General features: G+C 40.3%; 3 protein-coding genes and 1 long non-coding RNA gene across 6 annotated transcripts in view; 2 read left to right on the top strand and 2 right to left on the bottom strand.

Annotated features, from left to right (window-relative positions):
- pgap1 (post-GPI attachment to proteins inositol deacylase 1) overlaps positions 1-15,424 on the bottom strand; it is an 18,743-nt gene extending 3,319 nt beyond the window's left edge. Inside the window, exons 1-25 of the mRNA XM_037790945.1 lie at positions 15,139-15,424; positions 12,453-12,606; positions 10,125-10,300; positions 8,826-8,997; positions 7,576-7,736; positions 7,390-7,442; positions 7,216-7,282; positions 6,916-7,021; positions 6,686-6,744; positions 6,482-6,565; positions 6,123-6,172; positions 5,906-5,957; positions 5,746-5,823; positions 5,253-5,328; positions 5,093-5,166; positions 4,955-5,006; positions 4,336-4,402; positions 3,737-3,842; positions 3,539-3,577; positions 3,258-3,442; positions 2,806-3,036; positions 2,038-2,173; positions 1,841-1,891; positions 1,521-1,732; positions 62-166 (exon numbers count right to left, since the gene is read on the bottom strand). Of these exons, the coding sequence (XP_037646873.1) occupies positions 62-166; positions 1,521-1,732; positions 1,841-1,891; positions 2,038-2,173; positions 2,806-3,036; positions 3,258-3,442; positions 3,539-3,577; positions 3,737-3,842; positions 4,336-4,402; positions 4,955-5,006; positions 5,093-5,166; positions 5,253-5,328; positions 5,746-5,823; positions 5,906-5,957; positions 6,123-6,172; positions 6,482-6,565; positions 6,686-6,744; positions 6,916-7,021; positions 7,216-7,282; positions 7,390-7,442; positions 7,576-7,736; positions 8,826-8,997; positions 10,125-10,300; positions 12,453-12,606; positions 15,139-15,270 (2,678 nt within the window). The 5' untranslated portion in view covers positions 15,271-15,424. The remainder of the gene's footprint in view (positions 1-61; positions 167-1,520; positions 1,733-1,840; positions 1,892-2,037; positions 2,174-2,805; positions 3,037-3,257; positions 3,443-3,538; positions 3,578-3,736; positions 3,843-4,335; positions 4,403-4,954; positions 5,007-5,092; positions 5,167-5,252; positions 5,329-5,745; positions 5,824-5,905; positions 5,958-6,122; positions 6,173-6,481; positions 6,566-6,685; positions 6,745-6,915; positions 7,022-7,215; positions 7,283-7,389; positions 7,443-7,575; positions 7,737-8,825; positions 8,998-10,124; positions 10,301-12,452; positions 12,607-15,138) is intronic.
- Positions 1-17,183, top strand: part of LOC119500916 — a 21,059-nt gene extending 3,876 nt beyond the window's left edge. The window contains exons 2-3 of the long non-coding RNA XR_005209726.1: positions 4,491-4,515; positions 17,063-17,183. This is a non-coding gene — a long non-coding RNA (uncharacterized LOC119500916). The remainder of the gene's footprint in view (positions 1-4,490; positions 4,516-17,062) is intronic.
- maip1 (matrix AAA peptidase interacting protein 1) lies at positions 16,938-21,035 on the bottom strand. The gene is made up of 5 exons (XM_037790949.1): positions 20,690-21,035; positions 20,033-20,104; positions 18,765-18,891; positions 17,891-18,041; positions 16,938-17,778 (listed from the first exon to the last, which is right to left on the bottom strand). The coding sequence occupies exons 1-5, from the start codon at positions 20,999-21,001 to the stop codon at positions 17,700-17,702; spliced, it is 741 nt and encodes a 246-aa protein (XP_037646877.1). The 5' UTR covers positions 21,002-21,035; the 3' UTR covers positions 16,938-17,699.
- Positions 20,966-27,184, top strand: tyw5 (tRNA-yW synthesizing protein 5). Of its 3 annotated transcripts, none has more exons than XM_037790948.1 (9): positions 20,966-21,048; positions 21,261-21,370; positions 23,349-23,498; positions 23,580-23,649; positions 23,735-23,779; positions 24,603-24,740; positions 25,007-25,094; positions 25,269-25,385; positions 25,802-27,184. In XM_037790948.1, exons 2-9 carry the CDS (start codon positions 21,330-21,332, stop codon positions 26,110-26,112), a joined length of 960 nt encoding a protein of 319 aa, XP_037646876.1. In that variant the 5' UTR covers positions 20,966-21,048; positions 21,261-21,329; the 3' UTR covers positions 26,113-27,184. The 3 variants fall into 3 exon arrangements, with proteins under 3 accessions (XP_037646876.1, XP_037646875.1, XP_037646874.1); XM_037790947.1 differs by having other exon boundaries at positions 20,969-21,048; positions 23,344-23,498; XM_037790946.1 differs by lacking the exon at positions 20,966-21,048 and having other exon boundaries at positions 21,242-21,370; positions 23,344-23,498.

Below are 27,184 nucleotides of genomic sequence, written 5' to 3'. Positions count from 1 at the left end.
GAATCCCCCTGACAGGATAATAACTCTAATGTGTGTGTTGGTGACGATGCGCTCTTCTTACCTGTTGCTGAGTTTTAAAGTGTTGCCGTTAATAAGCAGCATGTACACAATAATGAGAGGCACAATGAGTGGCCAACAAGGGTCAGGATCCAACTGGGTGGAATACCTGCGAGAGGATCACAACGTACACCCATTTCTTTTAGCCTCATCACCATTGTATCAAACATCAATTATTACTTTATGTATACATTTGCAATATTGTGATAAAACGATACTGGAAAAGTAATTGTACTAATATAATGACACTGATTTCAGCCATATCATCCATCAATTTTGTGCAAATGACCATAAAGTAAACTTAAAATGAATGCAAGAATTGATAAGAGTGATACGCCACTTTCTAGGAAAGTCCTGTTTTCAGCTCTGTTCCAAAAACAAAACAGAGGTCGACATTAGACTCACACCAGCACCCCTGGAGCTGTTAAAGACTCAGCAGCTGTATTCAGTAGGCAATTTGTTCATTTTTAACGGGGGGATAGACCCGGTTAATTTCTTTCACCCGCGACTAGCGAACCATGAACGACTGTTTTGGTTCTGTATTTTAGCTGAAAGGAGTTTAGTTTAAAAGGTAAATGGAATTGCATTTATATAGCACCTTTCTAGTCCTCTGACCACTCAAAGCGTTTTGCACTACATGTGCATCAGGATCGAATCACCGACCTTCCGATTGGTGGGCGACCCGCTCTACTGTACCTCTAAGCCCAATAGTTTATAGACTATTACAGATCAAAGACAAATCTGTCTGCTACTTCAGCACCATGGAAAGCGCCATGGATTTATCAACACACAGCACAGTTAGGCTAATGATATCTCAGAGCCATGGTCGGGGCCATAGAGTCTATACTAAATGCCTGGGGGGATATTTTTTCACAGTCTGAGATATGTCAGTGATTAGCAACAACATTGATTTTGCCGCATTTTTATTTTTTGTGCCAGAAGCCAGGAAAATAGCAAGTATTTGCCCCCAAACATGAGAAAATGGCTCAGTCTGGTGGAAAATAGTAAAAAAAAATACAATTTTGAAGCCAGGGCTCTAGATCGAAAGCCTGATATAATAGAATGCATGACTTTATGTTGTAATGACCGTGGGATCAAACATCAACGGGGACATTTTTGCCCTGAGGGGTCTGAGTGACTGTATTTTGGCTGCATGGTTTATTATAGGAGCTGAGGTTGAACTTCCAGAATTCTAAAAAAAACAAAAAAATAAAAATCACACCCTTGCCAAAATGTATGCCATATGCATTAAGACAGCCAAAATGATCAAATAATAAAAAGGCCAAAAACGTCCCTGGTGAGGCACACGGGTTCTTAACCGATACACAGCACTAATTAATTAAATATGGGGCGGTAATTAGCATACTTTCTAATAAACACAGCCTTGGGTGTCTTGCTCAATGACACCTCGGCTTTGTTTCTCATAAGCTCTCTCACATACTCCTTCCATCGTAATACTGTACCTCAGGTTGCGGGTCCAGTGGATGAATGAAGGTGCGATGAGCATGACGGGTAGCGTGAAGAGCGCCGAAAGGCAGAGGTGGAGCTGCAAGTCATCCCTCACCTCCTGGAGAGCACACTCGGTCAGCAGGGGGACGCCATTACATTCTTTAGACTTGCTCAGGGATTCGGCATCGACTGTGCCGTTTTCAGCTTCTTTGTGCTTCCGGGGTGCCTGGAAAGATGGTGGAAAACTTGTTTCGCGGTGTAATCTGACAAGAATCACATTGTAATATAGTGGTGGTGTGATTTGGAGCAGTACAGTTCAACCTGGAAATCTTACCAGATTCAACATGTGACTCAAAGATCTTTCTGTCATCTGTAGCCTCAGTACCTGAACAGGCGACGGGAAACAGGAGACAGATGTGTGAGTTAGGGATAAACAGAGTCAATATTGTATTTAAACTGGTTTCATTATTGATGCTACTCTGTAAAATGACCGAGAAGTCTTCATTTGTATCACCACGGGCTAAGACTCACCCTGTAAAGGTGGAGCAGAAAGGCAGCAATGACTGACAACGCCCCACAGGACATCCAACCGATAACAGTCAGACACAGAGTGATGGAGAGCTGGGTCCGCAGTGGCAGGGTGCCACAGTCTCTAGAGACAGATGGTCTGCATAGAAAAGGAGGTTTACAGTTAGGGCTGTCACGATAATTATCGACTTATCGTACAATATATGGACATGACCTCGATATTGCCTGTTGTGTTTACATGCGTGTTTGTTTACATAAGAATGTCACCAACATGATACCAGAATAAACCATTATAAGACTTTGGCATTGTGCAGACATTGCGCATTTTTGTGAAAAGAGCCAGAGTCCTTTTTATGTATTGTTTTGGTTGTGTGGTTTTATTTGTTTAGAATATTTTAATATTTTTTTCACATTCCAATTCCAATGTCTGAATTAGGGATGTCACGAGAACCGATACTTCAGTACCAAATTTCTGATGGTACTCGTTTTTCTATAGTACCACAGGTACAGTCAGGACTTGGGACTAATACCATCCCAGGGATAATAGAACATTTTCCTGATAATGCAGAGTTGTTAACAACAAATCCGTGTTGAAATAAGCAGGAGGAGAGCTGGTAATGTTAGCTGTTAGCAGCCGTGTGGGCAGCACAGTCGTGCGGGGCGAAGATAAATTATAGATTATGAATGGATGCGCTAATATTCAGAGTACCTAAAGGTCACCCAGGTAGAGTTTCCAATCATATACCTTGATGTTTAAATGTCCAACCATACCTGTGGAGTGGAGCTAATATTAGTGAGACCAGTCTCATAAGGAGACGGAGCAGCGCGCTGCCCCAGTATGCCACTGTTGCCCCCAAGATGTAAAGCAGAGGGGACAGGAGGTGGGGCCATTCGTCAACTGGTATCACACCCTCACGAAATGTTGCATCAGGGATGGCTGTGGGGAGGGTATCCATAGGGGGGAGGTAAAGAATTGACCAGACCTCTTGAAACCAGCTACAGCTGAGGGGAGGGAGGACAAGGAGGATAAGCAAGAAGAAAAATCATGTGGGATTTCATATAATTTTCAAAAACAACATTCAATTTGTGTGACATGTGAATAAAAGCTCTAACAGGGTTAGTAAGTGGGCCTTGAGTTAAGATTATTTTTGTGAAAACTACTGATTCCAATGTCAAGTATGAATGTTCACACTTAAATTCAACATTAGACTTTCAAAGCCTACCCAAGTAAGATGTGCAGGATATAAACGGGCAGATTGACTTTATGAGGCTGCAGGCCTTTGCCCACCACCTGGCTCATGTCTGCAGCTCGCTTTGACTGCAGGATGGAGGACAGCTGCCCCCCACAGGCCAGGAGGAGGGTTACAGCTGTGTACACCGGCACCATGGGACCACAGAACCTCAGTATCTGTCAGATAAGAGAGAGCAGATCAGAATTAGTTCACGAATGTTTTCATTTAAACAAAACAAACAAACAGAAAAGAAAAAGAGAAGAAAGCTGTACCTGTCCCAGCACCCTGGGTAATGAAGTCCTTACAGACACCTGAGGTTTAAATCACAAAGTAAACACATTGTTTATTTCACATCATGTTTTAAACTCCTAATTGATGATAATAAACAACATGTTTGTCATGATGAATGGTCATCAGGATGTGTAGGAAGTCGAAGGCTGTAGTTCTATCCAGCACCTGAGGAGTAGTACCTTATATTGGCAGTTGGGGGCAGTGTGGAGCTGAAGGAGGACACCTGAGGTATTGTCTGGACGACTTGTGTGGAGCATCCCTGAGATCTCCGTCACTGATGGCACACTGGCAGACAGATCACATCAAGTCATGACGGAAACAGTTAAAGGTCCTATTGATAACATTTTTATGTAGACGAATATTAAAAAATAAAGGTGCCGAATAAAAGTATGGCTTTTCTTTAAAAACATTATTATGATTGTGAATTAATCATTTAAAAAAGAGGGCCAAATTAATGTTTTGTTTATCTCTGTGGAAGATATCTGACATTTGGTTCGCACTTCTAACAAGGCTTGTGAGCCAATAGCAAAACTGCGTTGGTATCACGTGGTATCTCTGGGTCGTCAGTTAGTGTGGAAAAAACGGATAAATGGCTGAGATCGGCGGTAAAGTACCTGGCAACGACTTGTTGTGAAGTAAATGCAATGGAACAGGGGAGGGAGAATGCGACATCAAGTGGCTGAATGTTATCAATGTTATCAACAGCACCTTTAATATGACATGTAAATCTGCCAGAACAAGAAAGAACAGTTTGGAGACAGACACTGACACAACTGACCTGACTGTGGTTAAAGAGTCCTCTCGAAACCACGGTACATTTATTCTGTATACGTTAGGCAGTCTATCTGCAAACAGACATACAATGACCATTATTACATTACATTACATTACATTACATTACATTACATGTGCCCGCCATGGATGCCCTGTGAGGGAAGTGAGAAAAAATGGAAAAAAGGTTTGCCAGGATAATCTGTTAAAGATCCTTATTTATTTATTTTTATCTGTGAAACAGGTGGCAGGTGAAGAAAACATTTTTTTTGCCAGGATCCTTTTCCTAAATGTTTGTTGTTGTAGTACTCACTTTGGCCACAAGAGGCTGAAGTGCACCACTACTCCATGTTCTAAATAGGACTAAAAGTCATCATGTTTTCTTCCAGGTGAGTATACTTCACCCTCTTGTGGCCGAAAGTATTACAACACTTAAAAAGTATCCTGACAACAAATGTTTTTCACCTGCCAAAATGTGTTTTCACCTTTTTCCCCAGATGAAAAAAGGTAACTTAAAAAGATTATCCTGGCAAAAACTTAATTTTCAACTGTCATAAACACAGGAGAGAAAACAATTTAGATTTCTCACTTCTGTAGCCTGCCAATGTATCACAAGACAAACTTACCTTTTTGTACTTTGCACTGGCTTGCAACATTAATTCTGAAAGCCTGGTAGACCTAAAAACACAGAGGTGTTCAAAATGTAGTCACACAGTATAAAAATACTGAGTCCAGCAAGCACTTAATGAAATACTGAAAGCTACCTGGTGGAAGTGTTGGAGCCTGATGGTGTGAAGAAGTCCAGAGGAGTTGACTGAAACATCGCTAGCAATCAAACCTGGAAAAATCAACAGGTACTGAAAAGGAATGTGTCTTTTCTCTCCAAAGTTTTAGACAATCAGCATCAACAGTAACACTACTCACCGAAGGACAGGACATGTGGCACTGGGACAGACAGAGTCTGAGATTCTTGTCTCTGCCACTCGCACTCCACCGTGAACTGAGGACCAGACAAACTTTGTAATGACATTTATATAAATCAGTGGTTCTCAAACTTTTGGACAGACACAGATGCAGCAGACACAGACCTACTCAAGTGCTCTGTCTGTTTCTGTTTGACGCATTATGCAAATTAACTGTAACTTTCCTCAAGTAACAATAATAATCTGTTGTTTTTCTTCAGATGACATTAATTACATAATTACTAATGTTTTGAGAAAAAATAAGTTAACATTTTCCTATGAGGGTTCAGTCGGTAGTCCGGCTATGTTAAATAGGTTGGTAGGATGAGGGTTCAACTTTATCATACCACTTCTTTTATTGACGTGACTTTACAGCAGCCCAGCAAGATAGATGGAGACAGAACAGAGAGAGAGAGAAGCATCTTCAGAGGAGCAAGTTCTCGTTATCAGTATACCTGTTTGCCATTGAGGTTGGAGGCCGACACAACCAGATGAGTAACTGAAGACAAGTCACTGAGTCTCAGAATCAGGACCTGAGGAGGATAACAGACAGTTATGAGCAACCAGCAGGCAGCTGAGACTGGACTGGACGGTGTCTCTTCAGAGGAGAATTACCTTGTAGGGTGGCAGAAGCTCAGTTGCCATGGACAGATCCACTGGATTCACACTGGAAAATTCAAAGAGCACAAACAAGGAGTAATACACTGTCTACAGTAATATAACCACAAAATAAATCACATTTTCTCTGCGATAACAAATCAGAACAGTGAAAAAATGATTGATGTTGATTATAGGTGGCGGGGAAAGAGATGCACTATTATCATATTCTTACCATGAAGAACCGCTCTTGTGCACGCAGCCGTACACCCAGCTAGTCATCTCCTGTTGGACAATAACAACAAATCAGAATGTGAACTGAAATTGGAAAAAAAAGTACAGATTACTCTGGTTTCTGCTTTCCTAAATAGGTAGCTTTTACACAGATATTAAATAGCAAAATGGTAGCCTAATAATCAGACTGAACTGCCATTTAATTTTACTATGTATGCATCTATATGAATCACTGAGTAATTCAGAAACGTGGGTGGCGATTCAGAAGTCTAACACTGGGCTAGCGACATTGAGTGTGCAAAGGTTGTAGCTCAAACCCAAAGGGATGACAACATTAGCACACCAGTGCTGAACACTCACCAGGTTGTTGCTCCGGCAGTAGAAATGGCTGTAGGCTGTCCTGCGACTCGACAGGGCAAACTGGAAGTATTTCACCTGTCCTTCCTGTAGACAGAGAGCAACACTGAAGACAACTGGTAGATGTTTTTCTGTCTGTATCGGGGCTTTGTTTCAGTATATATGCAGTATATAACCCATTTATTATATTGATACAAAGTCTGGTACCTTAGGTGTGCTGTAAGCCAGGCGCAGTGTGTTAACTTCACTCCATGCTTCAGGAACATCTGGAAAAGGGAATCTCAATCAAAATTCATTCATTCACTTTGCTTTATATAGTTAATGAAAACTCCAAATATTTTAAAAATACAATAAAAAAATCATGTAGATATATAGCTCTCAAAGCACATGGACAGGAATGTGCTCTAAATAGGGCTAGGTAAGTGTTCCTCTCCAACCTGAGATAGAGACAGAGCTGTCTTGAGTTTCTTCCAACATCCTGACAGGGTGTCTGATGAAGTGGTGGTTTAGTACAGCCAATTTCTTCTCTGGGTTTACTGTGAACTAATATCAACACACTGGTTAGCTTGAAAACAGATGGCATGGGCTTGCTATGCATACTTATCAGAGATGTAATACTTTATGGGCTCCCGCTAGTCTCTAGTGCTACAATGTTTTTTTCTGCTATGACAACATCCCTCCATATTTCACAGAAAGATTCATTTTAAAATATGTGTATTAACGTTTGTTGTTCTGACCTGTCTGGTTTCAGGATCGATGAGGTCAAAGAACGCCCTGACAGTAGCAAGAACAAGCTCTTTGCACCTGGAAGACATATAAACTGCATATTAATAATCTGCATACTATTTAAATAAAGTTCTAAAGAAATGCATAGTCTAGTCTAACAAAAAACACAATGCCATGTCTTTTACCAAACGATGGACAGATGGTCAGTGGACACCCAAGTCCTGGGAACTGCAGTTGCCTTGACAAAAACAAGAAGACATTGAAGAGTATTACAGGATCAAACACAATCTACAGAGCCCTTTTGCACCAAGTAGTTCCAGTTCCAGAAGAGGTCACGTGCCACTTAACCAATTCTCACAAACAATACTTACCACCAATGACAACTTATTTGGATCTCCTGGGGGACAAGGTAGGGATATCAGGCCGGATCGGACCTGGTAGTCACGGTAACCACCTCCAACAGACAGAACTGTGACGTTCCTGAGCTTTTTCGCATGGTTCACCCACTTCTGTCTCACTGCAGAGTAGAAATCTACATAGAGCAGGGACAAAGACAAGTTAAGTTAAAGGGATAGTCTGGATTTTATGAACTGGGGTTGTTTGGGGTACTTATCCATAGTCATTGTATTACCTACTGTAGATGGCGGCCGGCACGCCCCCAGTTTGGAGAAACAGATTGGAGTACCAGCACGGGAGTAAAGTAGTGTACTGCCTGTTGCTAATGTTAACCTTAAAACTTATTTACTTACTTACTCCGCTTCATCTCCTTTGGCTAATAAGGCTGCAATGAGATCTCTCCATCCCATATTGTCCATGGCAACATGCTGCTCCTCTCCCCCTGACAGGAGCATCTTGTCCAGCAGCTCCTCCAACTTTAAGACGCACCAGCTAGCAGGGCTGGTTCTAGCTTTTTGGGGGACCTATGCAAAATCAATTTTTTTGACCAAATGCTACTTTTTACACATCATTTTTTTTTTTTGTAAATTTCAAACCAAAAAAATTACTTTTTAAAATAAAAAACAAAGTTTTGGATAAATTATAAATTAATAAACAAAAAATAAACAAATCACTTTTGATGTTTGATTTATGTTAAAGGTCAATGATAATGTAGAAAAACAAAGATTTTAAATTCTAGATGGTCCCCGTTCATTTTGGGACGGCCTTGGTTGTATTTCGGGATGATTCCGGGAGCATGGTGAAAAAAAGTTATTTGAGAACCCTGATTTTAGCCACCAAAAAGAAAGGCCTACCTACAAAAATTAATATCTGATTAGGTATACGCTATATTTAGAAAATTTCCACCGCTTTACCTCGCCATCGGACAGCCCTTTCCGACGGGGAACTGAAGCCGTTACCTGTGCTCTCTTCAAAGCCACTAGACTCCATTCAGAAAACAGAAATTTCACCTTGTACAACACAGGAGTTGCTGGTCTGCCGCTGCCTCAATTGATTAGTTTGATTGTGTTATGTGTCACTTTGGTGTTTTAAATGGTAAGTTTGGATTCACTAAAAGAGAGCATAGACAACAGCTTCAGTTCCAATGAAGCTGTCTACACAGCTCGGAGACACAGCTCAGAGCACAATGTGCACCATTCAAGACCAGCATGAGAGTACTCCTTACCCAGCAGGTACGGGTCCATGGCCAGCACTGGAGCCAGGTGGGGGGAGGCCTGGGTAATGATGAGGCTGACCAGATTGGTGTTGAAGCGGGGCAACGTGAACAGCGCCCGGGCCACCACTCCTCCCATGGAGTGACCAACAAGCACCACACTCTGAGGGGGGGTCTTCAGGTGCTGGCAAGCAGAGAAATGGAGAAAACTGACTGAAACCTAATCCACTTCTTGGGTTTAGGACATAGACTGTATATAGGGATGAACGACATGACAGTTCTCCAAAAGTGAAGCCAAAACACCTCAATGGCCCCCTGGTGGCTGGCTGCAGTATAGGTCATAAATCCCACCCCCTCCATGTTAGTGGATGGGACATGGGCCAAACTAAAAAGTCAAAGTACACATGAAATAATATTTTCCCAAAGATGGTTTCCATCATTTTAAGTAGTTCTCATCATGCTGATGTATTTTCAAGTGTAAGTTTTGCTGATTAGTTTGGTTTTAATTAGTTATTTGATGCTATAAAAAGGGGATGAGATGTCATGATTGACAGCTGTGATTGACAGCTGCTCTGAGTGAAGTAGTCGTGCAGCCGGAGGCTCGGGAATTGTTCGAGAGAGGAGATGCAACTTTAAATTTCCATAACCGTCACGAGTCTGTGTAATAGAACATGTATCAATTTGATCATAAATGTAGTTATAGAGATATTATGGATGGTTGTTGTGTCTTTCTAACCGAACAGCTACCGTGGTGCTAACGTAGCAGCTAGGTGGCTTACGCTAACAAGCTGCAGCCATGCTCGGCTCGTGATTGGATCGGGCGAGTGTGTGGGCGGGACCTCGACACCAAGCCCCCGATCACTACCGCGCAGACTTTGGCTCCAAATGGCGTCAAAATCTCAAGAAGGCAGCTCCCGTATCTGGAATATTTTGGCTTCACTTTTGTACAGTGGGAGGAAGTGGAGACGCGTTGTCCATCTATATATAAGGTCAATGATTTAGGATTATATATTTACCAGAAAGTAGTGTCAGAAAAATGAAAGGCAGACATGTTGACAGACGATGAATATGAATAGCTACTGTTAACTGTGCATTTTGATTGCACTCCTTAATGCTGACTTCTTGTAATGTTCTACTGTTGCCATGTCAACTTTGTGAGATGTACAAGTCGGAGGGATTAATTATCAACGTTTAAATGTAGAAGGTGATGGAAATGTGATATTTATCCCCCCCCCCACTGAAATATTACTCCACCAGCAATATCCATCATGTAGAGTAAGTAACCCTGTCTGATGATATTTGAGGCCTGACCTTGTAGAGCCTCAGGATAGCCTTGATGCTTTCGTGCAGGAAGTGTGTCTGCCTGAGCAAACTGCCGCCGTAAAGGGCCACCAGCTCCTCGTTGAAGTCCACGGTGAACACGTTGAAGTGGAGACCTCCTTCCATGTTCTCAGCCTTCCTCAAGGCCACGGAGCCCAGGGAGCGAGCTTCGTGAAGAGAAGAAGACATGTGATGGTGTCAAATATTGTGATTAGGCTGGGTGTTTTTACAGACAGAAAAAATAAAAATCATACAGACGTGGGGTCACTGCTTGTCCTAAACTAAGCACCACCTTATGCTCAGCTGCTCTGCCAACTGACATGCTGCAATAATTATTCATGCACAGCTCTTATGTGCAAATTTTTTTTTTTTCATTTTGAATTATTGATAAGAGTCAATACGTCCTGAGCTTCTTCAGATCCTCAGGGAAGCTTTTCCTAACCTAAAAGCTTTCTTTACTGCTAAAAAAAGCTCATTAAATGTACATAGTCGGTACCATTTTCTTGTATGGAAGAGCCATAAAACATACCAGCAACAGCCTGGTTTTATTCAACACTAGTACTTCGTCAAGCTGTTGTAACTCGTGAAGTTAGGAAGCTTATCAAACACCAGCTGCTGTTAAAAATACATCGGCTTGAAGAGTCTAAATCTAAGACAAGAAATGTTGAAGAACAGAGAGCATGGGCCATCATCACAAACACCACAGTGTAACAGCAAAATGTGTTTGTATTCACATGAATAAAAAGTGTGGGTGTTCTCCTCCTACACACAACTGATAGCAGGAACAGGGGGCCGGCATAGATCTCACAAAGGACTTATATCATTGAGAGCATAACTGAGTTATTAGTTAGAGGAAAGATGGGTTCCAGGTTTGATTCCCCAAGACAGAATTATTTCCAACTCTAATATAAATTAATATATAATACAATATATTAGTATATCATTTTCTTATTGCAAACAAAAGTAACCAATTACTGTGTTAGTCCATCTTCTATAACGACTTTCCTACACTGTGGCACTCAGACCCAAGCACATATGTTCCTACTGAGGACACACATCTTTAAAAGAAGATCACAAATATAGAGTTTCCTTTTCTAAAGCAGCTGAGCACTGTAGTTTTTTAGCAAACGTTTCATAAACAGGAGCCAACAGTGAGTTTCTTGGGGACTATTTTCAGCTTCGGTTCTCTAGTGAGTATTTACAGCATCAGGACGGTGTGTGTGGGATTGACTCAAAATAGTGTGTGTCTTCTGGTGATGAAGAAACTAAAGTTGTTCCGATACCAGTATCGGAAATGCGTCCGATACTGCCCAAAATTCAGTGTCAGGTATCGGCGGGTACACCGGTCTATGCACCGATACCATAATTGTAATAATAATAATCAACTTGTTTAACCGGAAATCAATTCTTCTTCGTCGCTCCAAAACAGTAGCCTTCACTGTGCTGTTGCCTTGGATGTATCATGGCTGCCCCTGGTAACTACTGTTTTAGGGCAGCGAAGAAGAACTGATTCCCAAAAAAATGTCAGCCACTTGTTAATATTTCACAGTGGAAGATCCAACAACAAAACTGGTGATATGTACTGCAGTATGTAAGTTTGGAGGGGTGGCACTAGTGTTGCCGATTTCAACACCAGCAAGCAGAGCACGACGACTTTATTAATAATAATAATAATAACTGTATATTTTTTTTATCACGCTATGATCGGATGGATACTCGGTATCGGCCGAAACCTAAAGTTCAGATATTGGAATCAGTATCAGGAAAAGAAAAAATGGTGTTTGAACATCTCTAGAAGGAACATGTCACCGAGTACAACAGTGTGGCTCATTGATGTGTTTTCAGTAGTTTAAGAGTAATATCACCTGCCTCATCATTTAATATCTACACCTACAACTCAAATGGTTATGTGTATAGCTCTGGGTGTACAGATCCTTAAAATGATACAAGGACCTTATCACAACAACAACAGATCCAAAACAAAAACCACAAAAGCCAGTTTTTCAAGATGAATACATGTTTGTTTACATGTGGATTCACCACAGACACAAAACACACTGTGGAAACTTGATTTCTGTGACATGGTAAAGCTCTAACATTCACCAAAAAAACTGAACGCTTGTGTGCAAAACTGTGAAGGACAATCCAGTCCAACCTGCCAGTCAGGCACACTAATCAACAAAAAGCATGAAGCCACGCTCGTGTCCTCAAACAACCTCAGCACATCCACTTATTGGAAAAAAAAAAAATCACCTCCTCCCTCTTGTCTATCTGAATTTTCTCCCTTTGCTTAACCTTCCATTCGTTTTATGCACTTACCTTGTTTGTAGCTACCTGCATTTCCAGGCAGGAAGAGCACAGGGGCACCGGTGAGTTTGAGCGCTCGGGTCTCCTGGGCGTACAGACCCTCTCCATACAGGTAGAGCCCGTACGCTGGGTACAGTCTGGCCACACGACGAGGCAGAGCCACCCGCTGTAAACACAGCATGCATGATTAGGAGGTGAAGTCCCAAAGTCACATCGGTCTCAGACAGTTCAATAACATTTTTGTCACACTTATAAAAACATCACGCAACAGTGTCACTATAAAGCACAGTACAGCAGCTACAGCAGTGTCTACAGCTGGCAGACAACACCTCCCTGCCTTGCAGTCCAACTCAAACAATTCTATGTTACTACATACATTATAAACTGGAATTATAATTACTGTTTAAGTTTTGACCAATTTGTTGCTGCTTTAAAAAGATTTACACCTGAATTGTAATCCCTGATGATTTGGAAGGTTTTTCTTTTACAGTTGGTGTACGATTTATGACTTTAACAATAAACAACAATTCAATAATTCAAATTTATATATGTATGTATTTGTTACATTTTGTTTAAGTCAAGCCTGATGTTTCCTTACACATAAAAGAATGATCCCAGTCACTTCCACACAGTGAGGCATACAGCTTATTAAATAAAGAAATAAGCTAATAAATAAGTCCGATTGGTGCATCCCTACTACATAGTACTTTGTTCTGTTCATGTACTGTACAAGAGTAAGACTACATCTGGGGCTGGGTAATATTGGTAACAGCTAAAATCATTAGTCCATTAATCAAGTAGTCGATTGGGAGAAAATTGTGCAACAATTTTGCCAAAGTTGCCAAAATGTATCAGTTTCCATCCTCTGAAATGTGAGTACTTACTGCTTTGATCTATTTTCTATTACTGTAAATTGAGTTTTGGACTGTTGGTTGAACAAAACAAGCCGTTTGAAGACATCAATTTGGGGTACATGAAAGTATGACGGACATTACCAGAAAATTGAGCTGTATCACAGTATCATAAAATGACTGATTTCAGATCATGATTTGTCACTCATATGTCATCACTATCAAATGTTTGGTTTTCACCTCAGACTTGTTAAGAAATACTGATAATTAGTTCCTCTCTCTGATCTGCCTTGTATTCAGCCCTGAGGTCCATTAACCACATAAACAAAGGATTTCTTTTAGACGTATGGTGCTCTTTTTTATTTTGATACTTCCTCTCTTATAACAGAAGAGCATACACACTCCTGTGTGAAATAGCCCATACACAGTGCCCCCCCAGCTGTGCTCCACTTCTGGACAGATGAACACATTAGTGAGCATGAAGCAGAGGAAGGCGACCTACATTGCACTGCTAACATTATTCAATTCAATTAAATTTCCTTTATTGGCATGACTGTCAGGTGAACAATATTGCCAAAGCATCAATTCAATAATAAATAAAAATAAAAAAAGAACAAAATAAAAACAAAAACATATATATGTACACATATATACAATTCATCAAGCAAATTACAATATATACATATTTAAAAAAGAACATGCATGTAAAAGGAAGAAAACAAAAAAAGGAGTAATTCATGTTTGTTGTGTCAGTAAAACAAACAAAGAAATAAAAAACGATTAATAACAATATATTGCAATATCAAAGGATAAATGTAAAAAAATAAAATAAAAAAAAAACATGAAGTAGAGGAGTAAATAAAAGGCAGAGTGTGAGATGCATCTATTATGTGTTGTTGTTGTTGTGGTTGTCTCTTAGGTTGTGACATGCACTGACATATCCTACAGCTTCTATGGCGATGACACTATTAACATTAACTAACAGCAACTTCACCTGACCTGTAGCCTCTTATGTGTCCCTCAGTGGTGGCTGGTGGACATTTTTCTAGGTGGAGCTGTGCCACATCCAATCAATTACAGCAAACATCCAGGTATGATTTAATGCATAAAAGTGAAGGTATCAAAAACACATTACTACTTTTCAGTTAAATAATTATTATAGTTATTAATTATTAAAATAATAAACAATTATTTTATTCCAACAGGACCAGTAAAGAATGCTTAGAAAAACACAACAGTATAACATGTACTCAGGGGTGGAAAGTAACTAAGTACATTTACTTAAGTACAATTTTGAGGTACTTGTTCTTTACTTGAGTATTTCCATGTTCTACTCCACTACATCTCAGAGGGAAATATTGTACTTTTTACTCCACTACATTGATTTAATAATTTTACAGATTAAGATTATTAATACAGAATATAATCTGGTGTTCCTATCTTGTAAAGCTGATCTGCTCAGAGGAGTCAAGGATCAGCAGTTGACTTGTGGTTTTATAACTCATTTTGCCTGATCCTCACACACACCTGCAGCCAGACATTCAGGTGTGCTTAAAGGTGTGTTTGTAGAAGCCATTGAGGAAATGCACGAGCCCTGTTGAGAGGCTACAACAGCCCTACTGCCGTCTGACGTTACCTGCTCTGCTGGGTAACGATAGCAACATTCAGGAAATAGCTTAAGAAGACGCTAAGAAACAGGGATCATTTATGTGCATGTGGAAACACAACGACAGAAGCATTTAGCAGGATACAGTCTGTTTAGCTTCTGCAGCAACTATGCTACGCTGTTAGCTAGTTTGTGAGTAAGGTATTGCATGAGGTGTGCATTAATTATCCCGGCTACTCACCCGGTACTCTGGGTATTCAAACATGTAGGTCATACTGCATCTGTTCTCCTCGCAGCCAGTCAGCAGCTCTCGCAGGCCGACCGCCAGCAGCCCCAGAGCTAACCCGTAAAAGGCCACAGTGGCGAGTTTCATGGTTCAAGTCGGACTCCGGGTTTTTTAGATATTACAGGTGTTTAATGTCCATGTTTCTCTTTCTGTGTGAACTCCTCCTCGCCACGTTAAGACACCACACAGGTTGTCACACTCACCGGCTGAACCTCACACAACAGGAACCACATACTATACACACGATGCTGATTGGCAGGTCACACAGCCAATGGGAGGAGAGAAGGGTGAGAGAGAATAGACCAATAGGAGAGCAGATTGTTTTCTTTCTATTTTTCATTTCATTGCATTTTTATCTTTCTTTTATTATGTATTCTGGAGCTTTATGGCTTCATATACATGACTGGCTTTTCCCAAAAGTTTCTCATCTGGAAACTTCTCTCAAAAGGACATTGTTTATGGTCTTGTTATGGACAATAACAAAGATGACTTTCTGCTGAATAACATTCTCAGTCTTGGAACATTTTATTTGCACAAATCCAAGTATATGAAAGTGAAACCTAGGTTTAATGTGTTTCATTCTGAGTTTCTTTCTTACATAAAAGCCCTTAAAGTCATGAAAAACAAAAATACTTGAAACTTCTTAGCATAACAGAAGAATATGAATTACAGGTACAGCCCTATAGCCCTTCATTTAATTTATTATTATTTGCATGTATAATTTTACATATTTTATCTGTTTTTGTTCTGTATGCACATTGTCATTTTACTCTAATGCAATGATCTATGAGCCATGTTGTTTGTAAATCTGAATTTGTTCAATAACCCCCCCCTCCCCCCAAAAAAAACCTTTCTTTTATGATTGTATTGTATTTCAAAATGGCCAACGTAATCTTAATTAGGGCCCGAGCACCGACAACATCAGGCCAGCAAAGGCCCTATTGAAACTGTAAGGATTATTCTTTTTAGTGTCTGTGTTTTTGGTACACATTTGTTTTTTTTTTCAGTTATTAGAATACCTTTTGATTTTAAAGCTGCAGTGGGTAGGAATGGAGCAAATATGATTAAAAAAAGTTATTTTTATAAAACGGTCACTATATCCTGACAGTAGTGCATGAGACAGGTAATCTGAAAAAAAAAAAAAAAGTCATGTGCCTCTGTGTCCTCCGGTGCTCCTGAGGGCATCTGTAAGATTTCACAGACCGGAGAAAAACAACCAATCAGAGCTGATCTGGTGTCTGCTGTCAATCACTCACAAACTCTGATCAAATGGTCAAATATGAATCAATATTCTGTTACTGTAATGCCTATTTCTCTCCTCAAATGTTTTCAGAACCACCTTGTAGTGTACTGTTTAGCTGTAAAATGAGAAAGTTTGTTACCTGGCAGCCATGCTGAGATCTGCTGAGGAAATACCAGGCACCGCCCACTAGTCAGAGCACAGCCAATAGAAACGTTCTTTCTGAAATGACCTGTGATTGGTCAAAGTCTTCAGGCTTGATTTTTTTGTCTCATTTTCTCTCAGAACACTTGAATATCAATTTGCTGAAAGATTATAGAATTTTTGCCCAATGATGCCAAAAACTTGTCGCGTACTGAAGCTTTAATCCTTCAAACACCAAATAATAATTGATTGTGCAGACAAGTCCTATGGTCTGTGCAATCATGTGTCATGGTATATATAAGAAATAAAAAAATACATAAACACAAAACAATGTGTGTAGAAAATACTGCAGGAAATGAATGGCACATTCTTCATTTCTTAAATCTTTAATAAAACAATCAAGGGTCTGCTGCAGCTGCATAAGCTGCCTTAATAATTACAAACACATGTACTATACACATATGGTACATACTGTATATGGCATGTACTTCAGAGAAAGACTGATTTTTTTGTGTGGAAACAAATCTGGCACATTGAATTGAAACATTGTTATACCAAATACGTCCTCCATAGTTATTTACCTGGTAATACAGTATCAGACAACAGCCAGTCTTTCCAAAAATAAAAAAAAACATGACAGTTTCCAAGAACAGGTGCAAGGCACACCCATGTCCAGCAAACCCCATCTGATGTGATGTTGTAATAATAGTTAAAATAAGGCTATACATTAGTTGAAAGTAATGTTTGATTCACTTGGCCACATTCCTAAATGAACAAAACCTTCAAAAACAGGAGTTCACAAACCTACTGTAGTCTGATCGCTGTTTTTTGGGGGGGAAATCAGTAATAGTGAAGAAAACCACAAGAAACACTGTTATACTGCAGACAGTTCTGGACAGTATCTATCAGAATAGATGGGTTTGGCTCATGTGTCTTTTCTACAGTGAATATTGGATGAATTCAAGTTTGTCCTGAGGTGCTTTTCTCTGACTTAGGAGATGCATCATGTTTTCCCTCTGTGGATAATCTTGAGCTCTTTGCTTTTACTCAATGCAATGAAAGCAAATACTGAGGGGAATTTCATGTCTTTGATTAGTTTCCAGTGGCACAACTGCCTCAAATCAAAACCACCTTAATCCAAAAGCTTAGAGTGCTCTATCCTCGTAATAGTCCAGTCTGGAGGAACCCCCTTAGTAAACTCCCTTTGGAATCTGTCAGAAGCCAAAAAGAAAAGATCAGAATGAATACTCTTAAGTCACACAAAGATTATTAATACTTTACATGCATGAGTCATTACACTCCTGACAAGAAAGATATACTCACTCATAGTTTGCAGTTAGGAGTCTCTTAGTTTCTGCTTCTCCCTCTCCACCTATGGCCACCTGGAAGACACGGGTCCCCTCCATGGTGTCGTTAGGGAGACGTGCACTTGTCAGATACCAGAAACGCATCAGAATACTGACAAACTTTCTCCCTGGAAAAATAGTACAGACACTGATTAACACCACACAAATAATCACACTTGGTCTGTTCTTTACACACAACATCTATCGTCCTGGAGGAGGGATCCTTCCTCTGTTGCTCTTTCTGAGGTCTCTTCCATTTTTTCCCCATTTAAGACTTTTTTGATTCTAATCTGAATCTAGAATAAAGGGTATTGTATACATGTACAGATTGTAAAGCCCCTTGAGGTAAATTTGTGATATTGGGCAATGCAAATAAAATGTATTACTGAAGATAAGTAAACTAAATCTCTGAAAAAGCCTCAGTACTTTTCCAAAACAGCTGGGCACTCTAATGTTTTGACAAAAATGAATAAAACAGTAGCAAACTGTGCAATTCTTTGGGACTATTTTCAGCTGTGGATTAATCCACATGGTGCTCTAGTGAGTATTTACAGCAGCAGGACAGTGTGTGTGGGATTGAGTCAGAATAAATACAGTGTGTGTTAATGGTAATGAAGGAGCATGTCACCCAGTGACACAGTGTGACTCATTGATTGATTTGGGCAACAATGGAGCTCTAAGGAGGAAGAAGATATTTACCGGCTGTGATACACAGACAATACTTGTTAGTAGGATACATTGATTGTTGGTTTTGATCTTTTCGTGGGCGCTACTGACAATGAGAAGGATCGGACAGATATCACCAGCCTTTTCCTTTTAAAAAAAAGTCAGGGACAACACTTCATGCTGACCATCATCATCATAGTAGATTCCCACGTCTCCAGGTGTCATGTACATGATCTCATCAGGATCCGCAGAGAGAGCTTTCTTGTAGCTCGATGGCAGCAGGTTGAGCTTTTCCTCAAGCTTTCCAATCAACTGCAAAGACATGAAAATTAGATAAGATAAGATTAACCTTTATTAATCCCCGGGGGGAAATTCAGGTGTCAAAGCAGCAAAGTGCAGGTACAGAGGTACGGAGGTCTGTACTACGAAGCAGGATTTGGCGTTAGCGAGGTAACTTCAGGGTTAACTCTGGGTTTTCCGTCCTACGAAGGTGGATCACTTCTTACCGGGGTAGATCGCCATGGTAACTTATGCTGAACAACTAACCTGCTCCGGAGCAGGTTATGTTCCAGATAAGAGATCAACTCCTATGAAAGCAACTCCTACTGACCAATCAGAGCTCTGTGCGGTGATTGTATGATAATATTACACACATATGAAGAAGTCACAGTCATAATCCAGGCTAAAAACAACACAGTTTAAACTGAATGCAGGAAGGACAGTTGGATTTATGCTGTGGGTGTTTACCGCTTTGAATCATGTTTTTATATATATATTTTTTTTTACTTGCTCTTGTTGGCATCCCTTGTGTTGGTGTTACACCTCCCCCCACCCAAAACATGCCACAGCAAAAAAGAGTACACTGGCTACTACAGACTGGTAAAACATCTGCAGCAGCCTATTGCAGACGTTGAAGGACCTGAGCCTCCTCAGGAAGAACAGTTTGCTCTGTCCCTTCCTGTACAGGGCCTCTGCGTTGTCGGTCCAGTCAAGTTTATTGTTTATGTGTACTCCCAGAAACTTCTAGGAGTCCACCACCTCCACCTCCTCCCCTCGGATGGTGATGGGAGTTGGGGGCCTCTTCTTGCTCCGCCGGAAGTCCACCACCAGCTCCTTGGTCTTGATGAAGCTTAACTTGACTGTAATGCCTATTTATCACGTAAAATATTTTCAGAAACATCTTATAGTGTACTGTTTAGCTGTAAAATGAGAAAGTGTATGACTCAGCAGCCATGTTGAGATCAATTGAGGAAATATGACAAACAAAAAATTAAATATTAGGATTGTATTCTATTTGTGACATTTAACTAGCTATTGCGTGTTGTATACTGCAAAAACGGTACAGTCAGAAAGATGAGTCCATGCATATTGTATACAAGGGAAGTAGGGATCAGCTTGAGACACCCTGTGAATGTAAATGTACAGATACAGGGGAACAGGTTCCCATACTCACGTCTTTAGCCACGAGCCCTTCTAAAGCCTGCCACTGACACTGTGACAACAGTCTGGACACGTGGGAGAAGGCCTGCAAGAGTCAACAAAGCAACCTCAACAACAACAACAACAACAACAAAGCAACCTCAACAACAACAACAACAACAACCTCAACAACAACAACAACAACAACAACAACAACAAAGCAACCTCAACAACAACAACAAACAACAACAACAAACAACAACAACAACAACAACAACAACAACAAACAACAACAACAACAACAACAACAACAAACAACAACAACAACAACAACAACAACAAAGCAACCTCAACAACAACAACAACAAACAACAACAACAAACAACAACAACAAACAACAACAACAACAACAACAACAAACAACAACAACAACAACAACAACAACAACAAACAACAACAACAACAACAACAACAACAACAAACAACAACAACAACAAAGCAACCTCAACAACCTCAACAACAACAACAACAACAACCTCAACAACCTCAACAACAACAACAACAACCTCAACAACAACAACAACAACCTCAACCTCAACATGATTACCACAGTATGAATGGGGGGTCAGTGATTGTTTACAGCAGTCAGGTAACTGATGCAGCTCTCATCTGTTCTCAGGTGTTTACAGACCTGCTTCGCTCCCTCCGTGAACTCCTCGATGCTGAACTCTTTATCAAAGTAAGCCCGGATCAGGAAGTAGTAGATCCTGGTCCGGACCCAGATGAAGGGGTTCGGGATCCCGACCACCACGACCTGCTGGTTCTGGGTCTGTTTGGAGCTGTACCGGCGGACCGGGGCCGCTGCTGCCACGGAAACAGCTGCTGGAGACGGTAGCCGCGTGTTACCGGACCGGTTCAGGATGAGACGCTCCTTCAGAAACAGACGAGAGAAGCAGAGAGATGATGGGAACCGGTGACATCCTCTCAACACGGGCAGAGACATCTTCTCTTCTCTCCGGAAGCCCTGTGTCCGGCTACTTCTAACTTCCGGTGACGAACAAACACCCGATATTAAAAATACAGACAGTAATGCAACAAAATACAGAGACTATCATGCTTTTTTTTATTAACCACACAAGCACGTTGTTTTATAATTTACATGTTATATTGTTTTTTTTTTTTACAGTCGACTTTTACTTAGTCATGTTTTTGTTTCTAGGGGGAACACTAACAGTGTGACTCTCTTTATTTACCTCCACCAGCCTGGGATCATCTGAAGAAGTCCTGAGAGATGGAGCTGCAGGGGAAAGTTCCTGTGGAGATATTTACAGATGTGGATCAGGACGTGTTTCTGCGACAGATTTATCCAGAGGTGAGGTACATGCTGGTGACTAGTGTTGGTCTGCATGAGACCAGGAACATGATGAATACAGGATCCATCAGTACCAGACTGCTGCTGCTCCTTACACCTGTTTAGCAGCTGACATTCTCAAAGTTGCCTCAAAATGCACTTTATTGCTGATCCTGGTGGTATGCATATATAAAAGGCAATTGTTTATTGTTTATTGTTTTTTTGTTTTGCACAATTTAAGCCTATACAACATAACAAAAAAATAAATGAATAATATACAGTGCAGGAAGAGGCAAAAAAACCCACTGGGCTTATCTGAAGCCTCCACCTAGAGATGTCTCAGATTAGGTCTAATTTACTGGGGATGTTTACAGTAAGGCTCTGCAGCATTTAAGTGATGACAGCAGATAAAGCAGCTTCAAATCAGTTAAACATTGCAGTCATTTATTTATCATAAACACTAACTTTCTGTGTTTTGGATAACTATAAACTGTTGTTTAGACAAAACTAACAATTTCAGGATGGTACTTTTAGCTCTGAGAAACTGTGATGGGTATTTTTTTTTTCTCACTATTTTGTGATGACATTTTAAAGTCTAAAGTGTTAATATTGTTAAAAAGATTAGTCAATGAATGACAATAATCATTAGCTGCAGCCTTAATCAAATCTCAATTTATAAGATAAGAGATAAGATAAGATATTCCTTTTTTAGTCCCGCAGTGGGGAAATGTGCAGTGAACAGCAGCAAAGGGGATAGTGCAAAAAACAAGATGCATCAGCTAACACTGTAAAAAAAGAGCTAAACAAAGTGTAACAAAATATGAACCATTTAAATAGAAGGAAGTATAAAAATAGGAGCAGTATATACAGTACTGACAATAAACAGACTATTAACAAAATTGCACAAGTGGAAAATGAAATTGCACAGTGAGAATGAAATGTAATTCCAACTGAAAATATCAGGTTATTGTCAGTTTTTGGTGTAAATCTATATATATAGATTTGCTTCATATCATTGCAGAAATCTTGCCGTAATTGTTTAACAAAACCTCAGTTTAAACAAACATGTTAAATTATTGGTACAATGCTGCTTTCATCATCTCAGAAACATTTCAAGGATTAGACCATTTCTTTACCCGAAAAATAAAATGTGGAAACCATTATCTACGCCTTCATAACTAGTAGATTAGATTACTGTAATTCCTTGCTCTCTGGCATCCCTCTCCCGCCTCCAGCTCATCCAAAACTCTGCTCTCCATACATTGGCTATACCAGTTGTTTTTAGAATTGATTTTAAAATATTACTGATTACTTACAAAGCCCTGAGAGGCCTTGCCCCAAGTTACTTATCAGATCTATTATAGCCTTAAATCCCATCCTGCACTCTGAGATCCTTGGATGCGTCATTCCTGGCGGTTCCAAGGTCATTTAATGACATTTTAGTTTTTATACCCTTTGGGTTTTTATATGTTTAGTTATTGACTTTTAGTACATTACGTTATCCTTGTTTGTTTTACATTTGATTGTAAAGCACTTTGAAACTGTGTTTTGAAAGTTGCTATGCAAATAAAGATGATTATTATTATTATTATTATATTGCTCCCTGCTGCTCTCCACCGTGTAACATGAACGGTTAAGAAACACTGGAAGAGCAGGCATCAAATTCTTAATTTTTTTAATTTTAAAGACATAACCAGTTCCCAGAATGCATTTCAGTGGTGTCTATTCATTAGACCATTACAGTCTGGTAAATGGCCATATCTTTTAAACTCTATGTCCTCAGTTTGTAACACAATGTCTGATGCAACAGAAGACTCTATACAACTGTTATAGCAGCCTGAGTACTAGTACTCCCCATGATGACTACAATAATCTTCATGTGTATAATTGGTGGAGTTCTGTGTAATGTTATATATGATATTGGATCCTGCCTGGATACATTTATTTGCCATTAGATGTGCATCTACAGCTAAATGATACCGATTGTTTTCCAGCGCAGACCAGCCGTGCTGAGAGGCTTGTGTCTCGGACCGTGCCTGGAAAAGTGGACGGTCGAATATCTCGGACAGAGAGGGGGAGACAAGGAAGTGAAGATTCACGTATCCACTGTGCCGCAGATGGACTTCCTTCACAAAAACTTTGTGTACAAGTGAGCTCTCTCTCACACGCAAGTCACACTGATCAATACACCTTCTGGGCAGAGTTGTCAGCTACGCCTCTTTATTCACAGGACTCTGCCATTCAATGAATTTGTGAAAAGGGCATCTGAAAAAAAACACTCTGACTTCTTCCTGTGTGAGGTAAGGATCATGAAATCAGGATATGGTGTACACTTTTTACAGTGTGTTATATCTTTTAATGACACATTCCTTGGTATTATTTTAGGATGAGAGCTATTATCTTCGATCGCTGGGAGAGGACGTACGAAAGGTAAAAAGACTCAATGTTGTGAAATCGGTGAAGGTTAGATTTTGTACCTTAGATTTGTTGTGTATTTATTTGGGCTGTCAATCGATTAAAATATTTAATCGCATGATTGTCTATGATTAATCGCACGTCTTTTTATCTGTTCAAAATGTACCTTAAAGGGAGATTTATCAAGTATTTAATACATTCATCAACATGGGAGTGGACAAATATGCTTGCTTTATGCAAATGTATTTATATATTTATTATTGGAAATCAATTAACAACACAAAACAATAGCAAATTAAAAAATGTGCTCATATCATAACATGGCAAACTGCAGCCCAACAGGCAACAACAGCTGTTAGTGTGTCAGTGTGCTGACTTGACTATAACTTGCCCCAAACTGCATGTGATTATCATAAAGTGCGCACGTCTGTAAAGGGGAGACTCGTGGGTACCCATAGAACCCATTTTCATTCACATATCTAGAGGTCAGAGGTCAAGGGACCCCTTTGAAAATGGCCATGACAGTTTTTCCTCGCCAAAATTGAGTGTAAATTTGGAGCGTTATTTAACGTCCTTCATGACAAGCTAGTATGACATGGTTGGTACCAATGGATCTTTAGGTTTTCTAGTTTCATATGATACCAGTATCTTCACTCTAGCTTTAGAAGTCGCAAGTTGAGTTAACGTATTAAAGAATTTAGTGGCATTAAAACAAATTTGCGTTAACGCGTTATTATCGCGTTTACTTTGACAGCCCTAATATTTATATGGCAAAAAATGTCTTCAGTCTGACTCTGTGGAAGCTTTTGAGCAGGAATATTTAATGTCTCTGTCGCAGGAACCTGCTGATCTGAGCAAACAGTTCCCAGACTTGGCGGAGGATTTTCACATCCCGCAGTTCTTTGAACCTCATCAATTTTTCTCCAGCGTCTTCCGCATCAGCTCCTGTGGTCTGCAGCTGTGGACGCACTACGATGTGAGTGGTCTGCATCATTGAGTGAGACGCTGACCTCATAACGTGTGCGGTGCAGCTTGAGGGCCATCGTGGAGGATGGTGTTATGAAGATGAATTTTGTATGTGCTGTCCTTCAGCACAGGTGTAGGTGGTGTAGGAGTATATAAATATATATTTGTAGAACTGCTAATTTAATGCTTTATCTCTCTCAAGAAATCAAGTTGAATTTCTAAGATAGTAGCCTCAGTAAGCTCTCCCTCTTCTGGTCTTTGGGTTCATTCCTTCAGGTGATGGATAACCTGCTGGCTCAGGTGACCGGGAGGAAGAAGGTAGCTCTCTACAGCCCCCAGGATGCATTGCACCTCTACCTGTCAGGCAAGTGGCTATGGAAAGACTCCAGTTTGTTTGAATGCTCAAAATATACTCTATCAGCCTATTCCACTTTCATATTAAACTCTGATATTGATTGGATGAATGTTTTTGCGAGTATTTTTAATAGCTTGGTATAATGTTATAATGACTCTTTTTTATTTTAATTGAACCCATCAGGTGATAAATCAGAGGTCCTGGACATCGACTCCCCAGACCTGAATCGGTTTCCTGAGTTTGTGAAGGCAAAGAGATACGAGTGTGTGCTGGAGCCTGGAGATGTACTTTTTATCCCTGGTAAGGCAAACTGTCCTCATGCAATCTATATATATATATCCTTATATAGCGCTTTTCTAGTCTTCCGTCCACTCAAAGCGCTTGATTGCAGAGGATGTCAGGATCAGGATTTAATCTAAATACTCATTCAGACATCAATGGCAAAGGCTTAGGGAGCAATTTGGGGTTAAGTATCTTGCTCAAGGACACTTTGACATGTGACCAGAGGAGCTGGGGATCAAACTACCGACCTTCCGATTGGTGGACGACCTGCTCTACCTCTGAGCCACAGCCGCACCACACTTTCTTGCTAATAATATATAATATATGTTTATAATCTATAATATATCAAGAATGAATCTAAATAAAACAGTTTCTCATATATGAATATATGAAAGCCTTTACTGTACATAATCCAGTGTCCCTGTTCTCCTCAGCCCTGTGGTTCCATAACACCCTGGCCCTGCAGTTTGGTGTGGGTGTGAATGTGTTCTGGCGCCATCTACCAGCGGACAGCTATGACAGAAAGGACCCGTACGGTAACAAAGACCCTGTGGCTGCGACTCGAGCCCTTCAGGCCCTGGAGAGAGCATTACACACTCTGGATGAGCTCCCAGCAGACTATCGGGACTTTTATGGGCGCCGAATGATACAGCGCATCCAAAAGCGGACGTACTGTGACAGTCTGTCGAGCACAACTACACAGGACAGCACATTATCCAGCAGTCAATTCACCAAACCCGGATGAGTGTCCCGAGAAATAAACCAATAAAACATCAGCTTTGCTTTGTTCGGTTGACTTTCTGCTAGGCAGTAGCAGGCCAGCCATTAGGAATTATGGGCAGGGGAACAAACTTTCCAAATTGGGGCCCTCATCCACCCCGACTCCCGGTCGTCTAGTTTCATGTGATACCAGTATCTTCACTCCAGCTTTAAAACTGAGCCCGCTACAGCTGGTTTTATTTGCTAGTCTGCCTCGCTCCTCTCTTTTGCTTCAGTACACTTTTTGTTGGCCAGAAATTTAGCCATTGTCTCTCTGATCCTTTCATTTTTTTGTTCTCTCTGTACCCTGCTTTTATTTTGTGAGCCCCTGATCAGAGCTTTCCACAAGGATATTGAGTAGCCAGCCAGAGGGAAACAGTAGCCAGCTACGGTGGTCCGGGGGTATGGGCTAGTTTTCTCTCAGAACACTACAGTACACATTACAATATGCTGAAAGGTTATTTTTGAATTTCTGCCCAATGATGCCAAAAACATTCTGCCTACTGCAGCTTTAAATTCTAATGTATGTCTAATTTGTTTTAAATTGATGTTACAGGAATCTCAGAGACTCAGATCTGCCCTGGAAAGCATATTTGGGGGTTGCTGTATAATAAATGTGTGGTGCTTTAGATTCATAATTGCGGTGCTGTACTATAAGCCTACTAATATTTAGGGAACTTTATATTTTTCTTATATTTATTTGTCTTTGGAAGAATGTGACTCACAAAGAATGTAGTCACATTGTTGTTCATGTATTTATTTTATTTTTTTTTACGTCAAATGAACTGTATTTTGAGGCCGTTTGTTCATTTTAAGTGGATCAGTGTTGGATCCTGTCCAGGCCAGCAGGGGGCAGTAGCAGAGTGTTTGTAACTCAGGGAATGCCTTTACCCATGGATTGCAAACTGTCTTACAACATGAAACACTTTTGTCTCATCATTTCTCCTGTTAAACAATTCAATTAATTTTAAATTGAGACATAAAAATAGGACTTTTATGTCTGGCTGCTTGTCCCGTCATCCGGGACCTGCACCATAAAATTAAAGTACATTTTTTTA

This window comes from Sebastes umbrosus, chromosome 13, assembly GCF_015220745.1.
Source record: "Sebastes umbrosus isolate fSebUmb1 chromosome 13, fSebUmb1.pri, whole genome shotgun sequence".
NCBI lineage: Eukaryota > Metazoa > Chordata > Actinopteri > Perciformes > Sebastidae > Sebastes > Sebastes umbrosus.
The sequence above is the reverse complement of the archived record's forward strand: the minus strand, read 5'-3'. Positions and strand labels throughout refer to the sequence as shown.